The sequence below is a fragment of the Lissotriton helveticus genome, chromosome 6, assembly GCF_964261635.1.
Source record: "Lissotriton helveticus chromosome 6, aLisHel1.1, whole genome shotgun sequence".
In the NCBI taxonomy this organism is placed as follows: domain Eukaryota; kingdom Metazoa; phylum Chordata; class Amphibia; order Caudata; family Salamandridae; genus Lissotriton; species Lissotriton helveticus.
Genome location: NC_136067.1, coordinates 1,422,462,395 through 1,422,476,163, shown reverse-complemented (window position 1 = coordinate 1,422,476,163; position 13,769 = coordinate 1,422,462,395). Strand labels below are relative to the sequence as shown.

At 43.7% G+C, this 13,769-nt stretch overlaps 1 protein-coding gene across 3 annotated transcripts in view; it reads left to right on the top strand.

Annotated features, from left to right (window-relative positions):
- MED23 (mediator complex subunit 23) overlaps positions 1-13,769 on the top strand; it is a 684,519-nt gene that overhangs the window by 237,101 nt on the left and 433,649 nt on the right. For all 3 annotated transcript variants that reach the window (XM_078649215.1, XM_078649213.1, XM_078649212.1), the window contains one exon: positions 7,263-7,408. In XM_078649215.1, coding sequence (XP_078505341.1) covers positions 7,263-7,408 — 146 coding nt within the window. The remainder of the gene's footprint in view (positions 1-7,262; positions 7,409-13,769) is intronic.

Here is a 13,769-nt window from a genome sequence, read left to right as displayed (position 1 = left end):
TCCCCTCTTTGACTGAAGAATCTTTTCGTGCCCTTCTTTCAACGGTAAAGTCAGGTTCCCCATCAGACATCTGCCCTGCACATATTCTAAAACAAATTTACTCAGCCTGTCCCTCCCCTCCGCTCACTTTCCTTAACAATTCCCTGGCCCATGGCATTGTTCCCCAGCCCCACAAATCCGCTATTATCCCCATTTTGAAAAAGCCTGGTGCAGACCCATCTTTACTTGTTAATTACCGTCCCATCTCCCTTCTCCCATTCCTAACCAAAATCCTGGAGCGTCATATCACCCGTACTCTCAGTGCCTTTGTGGAGGAAAACAGCTGTTTAGCCTCTCGCCAGGCGGGTTTCCGCCCGGCACATTCCACGGAGTCCGTAGTCCTCTCGGTGATGGTCAACCTCAGAGAAGGCATGGATGCCAGCCAGCCCCAGGCGCTGGTTCTCCTTGATTTGTCCGCCGCCTTTGACACGGTAGACCATTCCATCCTCCTTTCCCGTGTCGGGGTGGCTGGCATCGGGGGGACTGCCCTGGTCTGGCTGGCTTCCTTTCTGAGGGACCGCACCCAGGCCGTCCATCTGGCCAACTTCTCCGCTCCCTCTCAAAGGGTTCACTGTGGAGTCTCACAAGGATCTTCATTGTCTCCCTTGCTGTTTAATTTGTATATCTCCCCTCTTATTTTTGCACTTCAGCAGATGGATGTCAGTATTTACAATTATGCCGACGATCTTCAACTGGTTTTTAATTTATCTTCCTCTTCAGAATCCATTCACAATTTTCACTCCACTATGCTTTTCATCAGGGACTGGATGAGTTTTAACCATCTAAAACTCAACCCCGACAAAACCGAGTTGGTTCTGACGGGTGGTACCTCCAGTCCCTGGAATTCTTCCTTTTGGCCTCCTTCCCTGGGTTCCCCTCCCGTCCCCTCTTTTTCAGTTAAAACCTTAGGAATCAAACTTAATGCTCATCTCACTCTGCACTCTCAGATTAGCTCAGTTGTTTCCTCCTGCTTTCTCACTCTTCGCACTATCCGTAAGGTGTCCCGTTTTTTTTCTTTCAGTGCCCTCAAACTCATTCTGTCTGCGATGGTGATCTCCCGTTTAGACTACGGAAACGTCTTGTATACCGGTGTCCCTGCGTATAACCTTCGGAGACTTCAACTGGTGCAGAACCAGGCAGCCCGACTTGTGTATAATCTGTCTAAATCTCACCATGTCACCCCGCTGCTTAAAGCTCTGCACTGGTTGCCTGTCCAGGAACGAGCGTTGTTCAAAATGGGTTGTATCACCTTCCAGGCGAGGGCGGGGACGGCTCCGGGCTTTATCTCTTCTGAGATTAAGGCATATCACCCTAGCAGGGACCTGCGCTCTTCCTCACAATCCCTTCTGATTGTTCCTCGCTTTAAGAAGAAGAGGTCAGGTGGTGCAAAATTTTCTACATTGCGCCCACCTTCTGGAACACCCTTCCCCTTCCCCTCATGTCTTCCTCCCACTATTTTGAGTTCCGTAAAGCTCTGAAAACTTTTCTTTTTGCTCAAGCTTTCCCTCACCAGTAGTTCGTCCTCCCCACTGTCCGATGGTCTGTGCTCCTAGCGCCAAGAAACCGCATGGTGAACGTGCGCTTTATAAGTATTTTAATTTCAATTTCAATTTACGTACGTTTCGGTGAACAACAGATTATTTATACCATCTTCATTAGGGCCGACATAAGCATACAAATATTCATATAAAAACTGGGGGATCTTCTCATGTTTCGGTGAACAACAGATTATTTATACCACCTTCATCAGGGCCGACATAAGCATACAAATATTCATATAAAAACTGGGGGATCTTCTCATATGAATACTGGTTTTTTAGTATCGCTGGAATTAGATGTGGTCACGCTGACTCTTCCTAAACATAGACAGCAAAAATAGCGAGGAGGTGGTCTTCCATATATAGATTTCAGTCTTTCCTTATTTTGGTTTTAAATCCTACTTTTTAGGAATGCCTGGTTTCAAAATCCTCTAGACTCTATGTATTACTCTGCAGTGGATTGGCAGTCTTAACAGCGCACGCTATCGGTATTAACACGCCGTCGTAGATGCTGGGCTCGTTTCAACTTTGAGCCTGGTCCTCCAGTATTCATATGAGAAGATCCCCCAGTTTTTATATGAATATTTGTATGCTTATGTCGGTCCTGATGAAGGTGGTATGAATAATCTGTTTTTCACCGAAACGTACGTAGGCCATATACATCTGAGAACCTTACCAGAGAAGACCATAGGAAATCAGGACCAAAGCATAATACAGTATATGGGATTCCAAGCCATCAGATCACTGATGATAATAATTGACTTTGTCCCTTGCATCTCAAAAGTTTTGTTCTGTTTGCTTTTTAGCACTTTTGCACAGTATGAGAGTGAGTATGAATGATTATATGTGATGGTGAGATAGTTAGGAATGATTGTTTGTCTTGGAGAAATATAAAACATTTTTTTTACTGTCGACTGGGGGTGTTTATGAGCTTTTTGATTGATTTGTTTGTATATAATAAATGTGTTTAACAATGTATTTTTATGTCACAATAATGAGTTTGAAAAAAATCTTTAAAAAAACTTTCTTCCCTTTGAAAAATGATATTGTAATGATGAAAAATCTGTTGAAAGAAAAATAAATACAATGAAAAGAATATGATTGTTTGAAATTCTATATGTGTGCAGCATCTATTAAAAAATCGAGATTGATTCACGTTGAAAAATAGTACAGGTCAGTTTAGAGGTCCTTTATTGCTTTATCCACCAGTGAGATCCCCCTCTCCTCCCCGGGAGCTTAACATCGTACTTACCAAATTGAATGGGTGCTCCTTTCGAGCCTAATCATAAGGCATCTATGCAGCATTTGACCTGGAAAGCTGCTTTCTTGGTAGACATTACCTCAGCCTGCAGGGTGAGTGAAATTCAGGCCATGTGCTGCAAGGAGCCTTACACGGTCTTTCATGCCAATAGAGTGGTGCTACGAACTCATCCAGGCTTCCTGCCCAAGGTGGTCTCTGATTTCCACATCAATCGGACCATCACACTGCCTACTTCCTTCCCTCAACCAACCACTCCCCCAGAGAGATCTTTACACTCCCTAGATCTCCGGAGGGTTTTGAAATTGTACCAGGCTAAGACTCTTCCACTTAGAAAGTCTGACCGGCTCTTTGTCAATTATGGTTCAACTAATACCGGTCTGGCAGCTACAAAAAGGTCTATCTCTAGATGGATCGTCTCATGTATAGCTTTGTCATATCAGCTAGCTAACAAGGCTTTGCAGGGCAGACCACGTGCACATTCCACCAGAGGGAAAGCTTCTACCACAGCTCTCCTTCGCAACATTCCGATATCTGAGATTTGCAAGGCAGCTACATGACTCTCAGTACATACCTTTACCCCCATTACTGCCTAGATTTAGATGCACAGGCCGATGCCCAGCTGGCGAAGGCCTCTTTGAGGAATTTGTTTGCATAACTGCAATTTGAATGTGATGTTTATTCATGTTGTATCTATTTGTTGCTCGTCCGGGAGACTTTGGGTATGGGCTTGCTACTCTATTCATAGATTATGACTATTGATGAGTATCCCCTGGATGAGAAGGATTAGTTACTTACCTGTAATCCTAATTCTCATCCAGGGGTATACTCATCAAAGTCATAAGCGACCCACCCACCTCCCTGGACAAGCATTACTGGGAAGTAATTGTATGATGATTGCCGATCTACACAGGTGCTTATGCACCTCCAAAAAGAACTGACCTAACTGCCACCTGTGGTGCATCATGGGAGCTAGGGGTCTCCTGCATGTCTTAAAGGCACGGTACCCCTACTCTAATGCCTTAAAGGCAAGGTGTCAGTTTTTCTTTGTTTCCTTATACTCTACTGCAGCCTACTGGCAAATGCCTGCAATTACAGGTTTTCTCTATGGCAATAAAGCATTGTTGTATGGCAAGTGTTTACTGCTCTCTTTCTTCCTTAGGGGTTGGGAGAGTATAGGTGCTACAATGCAAACCTATGTAATTTCAGCATTTAGGCCATTGTGGAAATGTTTTAGGCTTCATATATATATATATTACCTACTGGCGGTCGCCAGTAGGTAGTTATAGTTAGGATCGTTTTCCATAGGAAATCCGCAACATTCTATTGGGAATAACTTTAGCGCCGAATGAGGGATCTGCCTGTAATTTTCCTTAACTTTGCCTCGCTCCGCTCCTTCCCTGAAAGTTTCGGGGGGATCCGTCAAGCGGGGGCCGAGATAAAAGGGGGGTCCCAAAACGTGTTTTCCCCATGTTAATTTCCATAGGGCGGTTGGACTCACTTTTAGCCTGAATGACTGAATGGATTTCCACCAAACTTGGCAAAATTGTATGGACTGGTACCTCGATGTGCCTTTGCTATGTCTCAAGATATATGCTCCAGTGGTTTTTACGAAAATTAACTTTGAAAAAATATATATTGGGCTACATTGGGCTATATATATGTTCGAGCCCAAATGTAGCCCAATGTAGCCCAATGTAGCCCAAAGATGGCCACCAGAGACAAAAAAAACCAAATGTAGCCCAAATATCAGACAGATGTAGCCCAACTATAGCCCAATGACAGAATGTCCCAGACTGTTCTAAAGAACAACTAGAGCGCTAACAGTCTTACTTATGACAAAAGTATGGCACACCTGAAGTCATCTTGATTGGAATAAAGTTTTAACACTTAAAACATTTAATTTGCAAAGGAACAAAATGAGGGAGTTCATTTTGCCATAGAAATTATGATTAGTGCTGAAGAAAGAAAAATTAGGACACATTTTGAGTGACTTCTCAAATCCTCTTATATTTCATTAAAAAAATTCTGATATGCAGTCTCCCAAGATGGCCACCAGAGACAAAAGAGCCCAAATGTAGCCCAAATATCAGCCACATGTAGCCCAACTATAGCCCAATGACAGAATGTCCCAGAGTGTTCTAAAGAACAACTAGAACGCTAACAGTCTTACTTATGACAAAAGTATGGCACACCAGAAGTCATCTTGATTGGAATAAAGTGGTAACACTTAATACATTTAATTTGAAAAGGAACAAAATGAGGGGTTTCATTTTGCCATAGAAATTTATATATATATATATATATATATATATATATATATATATATATATATATATTCACTGAAAAAACCATAGGTTACACACCAGTTATAGTTAGGAATTAGCATTTAAAAAACCTTTGAAATTCACTGAAAAAACCATAGGTTTCACACCAGTTATAGTTAGCTGGAAATTTTACTCGCATAAAACCATTGAAATTCCCACGTTATAGTTAGTTGGACTCACTATAACTTGCGTGTGCAATGCACTGCTGATGACGTCACATATTACATCACTCATGACATGGTCAGTGACATCACTCATGACATCACTGATGGCACCATCCAGTGAATGTGTGTCTTTTTAAAAAATAAATATGTGTTATATATGTATATGTAAAAGTTGATGGAAGAATAAATGTTTAAATAAGTGTTTACATGGATGTTTTAAAAAAAAAAATTGATTCGTTAACTGGCTTATTAAGTGTATCTTAGTGAATACATATATTAGAGAGTAATGTTTAAATATTCAAATATATGTATTAGTGTTTCACTTTGTGTATAAGTGCCTGCATGGGTTGGTGAGTTGCTACATGTGTATGTATATGGGTTATTAGATGTTTTTCTTAGTATCAGTATGAGTGTCTGTATGGTTTGGTGGGGGTATTACTTAGCACATAGATGCATGAATGACTGACTCTCTGTATGTGTTTTGAAGACAGCATATGTGCAGGACTGTATGGGTGGATGAGTGTGTATATGTGTGTGTTAGTGAGTGAATGACTGTCTCACTAGTGTGTTTACCAGTAACTACATATGTTTTAATCTAGTATATGTGAAGATTGATGTATATAAGTGAGTATATGTGAGAGTGAGGAATTGTAAGAGTTCCTGTTTAAATTAGTATGTGTTTCTATAAGTGATTGTTTAAGAGAGTAAGTATGTGTAAGTTTCCTTAGAAGTAAAGTGGTAGTGTGTGTATAGCTGTATATGCAAATAAATGGATGTTCAATAGTTTATTTGCATGTGTGAGTATGTGTGAGAGTATCTTTAGGATGACTGTCGGTGTGTAAGAGGATGTATAGGTGTATCACTTCATATGAAGAGTGAGTATATGTATGAGTGACTATATAGAACTGTTGGTGAATGAGTGCATGAGTATATAGATGGTGGAATAATTGAATTGGTTGTTGTAACTGGTATGGCTATCTCCATCTTTTTGAAAATGTTAGTTTTTATTTTTGAATGTGTTTCAAGGGTTACATTTCAGTGAAAGGAGGTCTGTCACAAGGATGGTGTCATCAGTGATGTCATGAGTGATGTCACTGACCATGTCATGAGTGATGTAATATGTGACGTCATTAGCAGTGCATTGCACGCGCAAGTTATAGTGAGTCCACCTAACTATAACGTGGGAATTTCAATGGTTTTATGCGAGTAAAATTTCCAGCTAACTATAACTGGTGTGAAACCTATGGTTTTTTCAGTGAATATATATATATCTATATATATCTATATATATATATATATATATATATATATATGTTTTCACATATGCATATATAGGTATATATATGTATTTTCTATATGCTCCGGGATCCCGCTCATGGGCGGGATTATTCATAGATTATGACTTTGATGAGTATACCCCTGGATGAGAACTAGGATTACAGGTAAGTAACTAATCCTTACTGTATGTACATGTGCAAACAGCAATTTAATGAATACTCTAAGACACAAACTGCGTCATTTTAATATTTGATGTAATATTACCATTTTATTATATTTAGCATTAGTAAGATGCAGACCTAACAAATCGAATTTCTTTACAGTGTGGAGTATCTGTAGACCTTAACAAAGCTCGTATAGTCCGGTAATGGACGTATGCTTTAGTCCATAATGACGCAGTAGTAGTTGTGGATTTTCAGTTATGATCATCTTTTACACAATTAAGCTATCAAACAGCTTCCTCAAGCTGCAAGAGTTTGTTCTTCAGGGAGCTCTGTTCTTAAAGTAAACCTTTTAAACAACTATCACCTGATTTAATTAGATTGGCTTTAAAGATCCTAAATTGTGTACCACAGGTTTTCCAGGCCATCATGCTACACACCTTTAAGTAATGAGTTAACATGTGATACAACACAATGTTTCTCTTTTTTCTCTCTAGTGTATTCCTGTACCTGATATTAATAAACCCCAGTCAACTCACGCCTTTGCCATGACCTGCATTTGGATACATCTCAACAGGAAAGCACAGAATGACAACTCCAAGCTGCAGATACCCATCCCACATTCTCTCAAGCTTCATCACGAGTAAGTGTTTGATGGGTGTATGCTACCTTGAATCACTGAGCTTTACAACCACTGTACGAATAGTTTTATCTCCCTTTCTTGAAGTTGTATTAGGTGACAGCATATTTTCATAGGTTTTGGAAATTAAACTGTAACATCTCATGGTTACCTTTTTATTTAGTTTCAAGGTGTTCTGCAGTAAATTGATTTATCAAAGCCAAAGGAGGGTGGGAATAGTGTTTCAGGGCTGTGATTGCACGCTATGTATGAACAAGAGCATAGCATGAAATTACTAGTATGATTATCAGACCTTTGTGGATGTAGCGGAGGACACTGATTCACCAATATGGTAATGATAGTGGTGTTTTAATGATGGGGCTAGTAAAGTTAACATTGTACACCCTTTAACCCCTATTGCAGGGCTTTTGATCTCTTTTAGAATTGAAGAGCCCCAACACTGCATATTTTTTCTGCAGGGCTGGAGATAGGGCGAAAAGTAGGCACTGTAGAAAGGAAACTGACTCAGTGAGCTGGCTATCCACGGTTGTGATTGAAATTATTTCTATTGAGGATATAACTACCCTCTTAAGGCCCTGACCGAAGTTGTTAGATATTCAGTATTCAGCCACTTTAATAAAATCAAACCTAATTTTCCTGATGAGCCTGGCCATTTGTACACTTAAAGGGCACTTTATCTCATGTGCACTTGCCAAAATTACCTTTTGCCTGCACACATGCACATATACACATATTCATTCACTGAAAAAATCAAAGGTTAAAGTGATGTCCTAGTTAGGTGACTATGTTGGTTACAACTTTAAAGTGTTGAACAAAAATAAACTCAGACATTCACCTGTTCACCAGCAGAGCTAACTATAACTTGTTCCGGTGGCATGCTCTGATTATGGCCTCACCTTGGTAGCCATGGGGGAAGCCCTAGGCCACCAGCCGGCTCCCTGTATAGTTCGGGAGGCGGCAATACACCTGCCCGGAGGAAGCAGCTAATTATGCTGCTCCCTCTGGGCGGGAGTAATATGTTGTTCTGTTTCTTTGCCCTGCATCAGTGCAGGCCGGGAAACAGATCGCGAGTCTGCTCTCAGCCGGTGGGAGCATTTATAAAACTCCCGTCGGTTGGGGGCAGACTTAGTGTTTGCTTCCGCTGGTCGGGAGATTTGAAAATGCTTCCTCCAGATGGAATCAAACATCTGTTTCATTGCCCACTGTAGAGTGGTCAAGCAAACTGTGTCCCCTGAGTGGGCTCCCCGAAACACAGTAATTGAGTCTGTCTTTTTAAGACATCGAGGGGGGGCTGCTGGGGAGGGGGTCCTCGGGGGGGGGGGGTGCCCCCACCACTTAAATACATTGGAGGATGGGGTCCCTAGGGCCGAAAATAGCTTGAGAAGGGGCAGTGCTAACTCCCTGCCTTTTTTTTCCATTGGGCTCCTGGGATAGACGCCTCAGGGCAAAAATGGCTCGTGGAGGGGGGCTCCCCTTAAGTTTACCTGACCCGAGGGATGGGGTTCCCAGAGCCCTAAATGGGGGCTGTACTGACACACCAATCCCATATAATTATTGTAAAGTGGTGGGCCACCATTTAAAAAAACATTGCTGCAGGACTCCAGCGGTAATCCATCAATGTGACCATTTTTACATTTTAGCCCCATGGAGGAGTCTCTCTCTCTCCATGGGGCTAAAATGTAAAACATATATATATATATATATATATATATATATATATATATATATATATATATATATATATATATATATCAAATCGACAAAGCGACCATCAATAAGCCTTTTCTTGAAAGGTGCAGTTCTTCAGCAATATATCAAACATACACATTAATCATGATGAGAGGAATACAAGAAGTACAAAACATGATAACAAATATTTTTAAACCTTCCCTTCTCAAAAGCTATTAAAAAGGCTTCCTTTTTTGCAGTAGCACTGCTTAAAGAATTTAGGAAGCTGACTCTTTTTATAGTATACCAAAAAGAGGTGTGCTGTGTAAAGAGTCGAGGTATCCCTTATCAGTGGACAGGGCCTTGTTTTAGCCCTCCCAAGGTGCTCTATCTAGGGTAGTTCAGTCACACGCAGTCTTGGACTTATCAGAGAGGAGTTTTGGATATTTGTTGCACACTCAAAGTCACTAAATGATGCACACTCATCCAGGATCTCAAGGTCACTTTAGAGGGCAAGATGGGGGAACGCAAGGAGGTTGACCTGGCACTAATCCAACAACATCGCCGCAATACCACGCATAGGGTCCTGGAAGTGCGGGGCCGGCTATCCGAGTTTGAAGGCACTGTTAAGTCCGATGAATAATGCCTGGTGCATACATTAAAAAGGCTGGTTTGAGCTTTGTTATTCAGGCCTTGAGCAATCTACTCACCCACTCATTGTGGCGAGTCAGATTTCATCAGGGCGAGCAATTTTAGACCACCTGGTGACCACTTCCTCTGGAGTGTGACATCTGGGTATCCCAGGATGCGCAATTCTTGCCACTCCCCGCTCTCGGTGTCCAGACCTCATTGGGCCAGGCAACTGGTTTCTCCTCTCTGGGTTCCATGCCAGCCTTTCTACCACAACAATGGAGCAGCCATCCCCTAAGCTCCCCCCGACCACTCCACTCCGGTGTTACATATCTGGCCTTCAAAGGCTGCTTCACCTGGCCTTCAAAGGCACTTTGGGGCTAACACCCAAGTGCCTTTCTGCAGGAGGGAGGTAAAACACACAAGATGATGGACGGAATGTTGCACAATGGCAAAACATTCACCCCCAGTCACAGATCTGGGTTTAAGCCATCGTTATTTTGCTCACCAAGCCACCCCAGTTCAGACATGGCCATATGCAAATCAGTCTTGACCCTGTGCCTCATGGGAACAATCGAGACCGAACTGCCAAGCCATGTCTTCCCTGGACTGGAACCAAGCATCCTAGGACCGGTTTCTGGCTATCAGCCTTCATCAGCCAGGATAGCTTGACTCCAGTGGCCTAGTGAGCACGGGACCCACGTCTGGGCATACCCTTCCCACATAGGGTGAACAGCAAAACACACAAGATGATGGATGGAATGTGGCACAATGGCAAAACATTCACCCCCAGTCACAGATCTGGGTTTAATCCATCGTGACACCCCCCTTGCCTGCAGTCCCTCATTGTTCTCCTTCCTGAGAGTTGTTGGCATGTCTTACCAGGAGGGCAGATAGCGGTCTCGTGGAGTAGGCTCCATGGTTGCCCAGGAAGTCATAGGAGTTATAACCCCTTCGCTGCGGGATATTTACCCCCGCTGTGCGAGGGGGGGGGTGCGCTCGGCGCCGCTGTGCTTGTGACTAGCTCGGCTCGTCATGAGGCACAGTGCAGCTCCACTCATGACGAGCGGAACTCGTCACAACCACACCCGTTTTGGAATGTTCAGTACAGCGGGGAAATTATCCCCGCGTGTGAACGTTCCAACGGTCATGACGAGTTCAGCTCGTCATGAGTGCAGCTGAACCGTGCCTCATGACGAGCTGAGCTCGTTGTGAGCATGGAAGAGGTTAAAGACAACAAAGTGGTAACTTTGCTACACCTGCACACTGCAACAAGTTATATTAATTTTGTCTCGAGTTACAGCTCACTTTTTTTTTGAAAATATTTTATTGAACATAAGCAGAGTAAGTAATCAATTGGCAGTCATTAAGTACAAAAATTGACATAGAAGGCATACATTACAGCGGTGCATTAGTAGTGCGAGTGTGGGGAGGACCACTCCTGGTCATCGCCATATCAGTTGTAGGGGAACTACAAAGCTCGCCTCTATAGACATTCCAGTGACCCCATTTCATATCCCAAGTCCTAGGACACCCCCTGACCTTGTACACCGTTTTTTCGGACAACATACATGTATCCATTGTAGCGACCCATCTGATCAAGAGCGGTTTATTTGGTGAGCCCCATTGCATTGCTATTTCACGTTTTAATAAAAGAAAGCCCAGAGCCGCCCATTGTCGTTCTAGCGCAGTGAGATCTGTGGGGTCCCACACATTAAGGAGTCCGCCTTTGGGGGATAGAGGGACAGGTTTTCCCAGTGCATCAGACATCTTGCGGGTCGCTCGCTCCCCCAGGTCTTGGATCATCTGGCAGCCCCAGATAGTGTGGTAAAAAGTGCCGACAAGCCCACAGTTACGGAGACAGAGATCGGTTGCGCGCCTACCAATTTTGGCTAAGAGGGGAGCAGACATGTACGTTCTATGTAATATCTTCAATTGTATAAACTTGAATCTGTGGTTGATAGCCGACTCATGTGGGGACATCAATGCCACCTGCCATTCGGCATCCTCCATGGCCCCAATGTCGCCTTGCCATTTATCTCTCAGGAGTTGGAAGGTATTAGGCATGTTACTGCATAGCTTGCGGTAGATATAGGATATCGCCTTAGCCTGGAGGGGTTCTGATAATAGTCTATCTTCCAGAGGTGAGGATTGTGGGAGAGAAGAGAGATCATGGACATTAGCGAGTATGGCATGTTTGATTTGGAGGTAGCGGAAGGCCTCAGAGTGGGCTAGGTCATATTTCTTCTGGAGCTCTACGAATGTCAGCAGTTTACCCTTATGGATCATGTCACCCAGGGTAGAGATGCCGATCAAGTCCCATTTGTCAAAGCCCTGATAATGACAGAGGGATCCCAGTGTATGTGAGGCCCAGAGCGGGGTGGCTAACGTGTGAGTGTCAGACCAGCCGAGGCGCTTGTTCGCTCGGTGCCAGATTGCTAGTGTTTGCAACATCGGGCCTATATAGCGAGTGCGGGAAGGCTTACCATATAGAGCACCCAGGTAGCCCTCACGACCCGTCTGATATCGTTCAAGGTGGAAAGCAGGGTTGGTTGGTGGCCCATATATCCAAGAGTTGGTGGCAACCAATTGAGATGCCCAATAGTAGAGTCGAATATTTGGCAAGGCAATACCACCATCGTACCATCCCTGCGTAAGTGTAAGAAGAGCTATGCGGGGAGAACCGCCGTCCCATAGAAGGAGGCGGAGGTCTCCTTCTAGTGCATTAAAATAGGAGTCGGCAATGGGGAATGGGCAATTCTGCAAGGCGTATAAAAAGCGAGGAAGTGCAAGTATTTTAAAAAGGGCTGCTCTGCCTGGGAGAGACAGAGGCAGCGATCTCCAATGTGATATGTCATTATGGAGTCTTTGTAGCGGGCCCTTTAGGTTACGGTCATAGAAGACTATGGGATCTGGAGTAACAAAGATGCCTAGGTATTTGAATCCATCCTGGGCCACATCAATCGAATACTCCCTCGGGAGAGGAGGGGGTGGGCCATGTAGACCGTATCGCACTGATTTGGACCGATTGATGGAGAAGCCCGAGTATTTGCCAAAATTGGTGATGATGTGCAGTAAACTATTAATAGAGGATTTGGGGGAGGAGACATAGACGAGAATGTTGTCCGCGTGTAGTGAGATCTTGTCAATTGTATCGTCATTCCATCGAAGGCCTCGGATAGAGTTATCAGTTCTAACCCAATGGGCCAAAGGCTCTAGGGTGAGTGCGAACAATAATGGGGATAGGGGACATCCCTGTCTAGTTCCCCTGTGTAGAGGAAATCGTCTGGATGTATGACCGTTGACATAAACTTGACCCCAGAGATCAGTATAGAGCAACCGGATCCACTGAATAAAGTTCGAACCGAAGCCATAGTGGGTTAAGACCTCGAGAAGGTAGGACCATTCTATGGAATCGAAGGCGAGCGTGGCGTCAAGGGAAAGGATAGCTGCGTCTTCTTGGAGATATGGTATTCTACTCATAACGTTATGAACTCTACGGAGATTTAGTGCCGTATTACGGCCTGGGAGGAAGCCCGATTGATCCTCGTGAATTAAGGAGGGGAGGACTGTCATAAGTCTGGTGGCGAGGAGTTTCGCCAGAATCTTCACCTCAGAGTTAATGAGTGAAATCGGCCTGTAAGAGCTGCAATCAGTAACTGGTTTATTAGGTTTGTGAATTATAACTATTGATGCCAACCGTTGGTCTAGTGGCAGGCATCCGGCGTCACGGCTCTCCTCGAACATTGCCTTCAGGTGTGGGATAACCTCACCCGCCATGCCTTTCAGAAATTCAATAGGGACACCATTGGGGCCCATAGCTTTACCCGATTTTACAGCAAACATTGCATTTCCAATCTCCTCCGTTGTGAGGTCTGCCTCTAAGTCCTTCGAGTCAGTCCCAGAAAGTGTGGGTAAGCGCATTTCATTCAAAAGTAGTCTAGATTCCTCGGCAGTATAATGCGCCCTGGCTGTGTACACTCCTTCTAGATGGGTAGCAATGGCCTCTGCTATCTCCCCGGGATCTGTGATAAGAGATTTGCCTGGTCCGGACAGTTCCGGGATC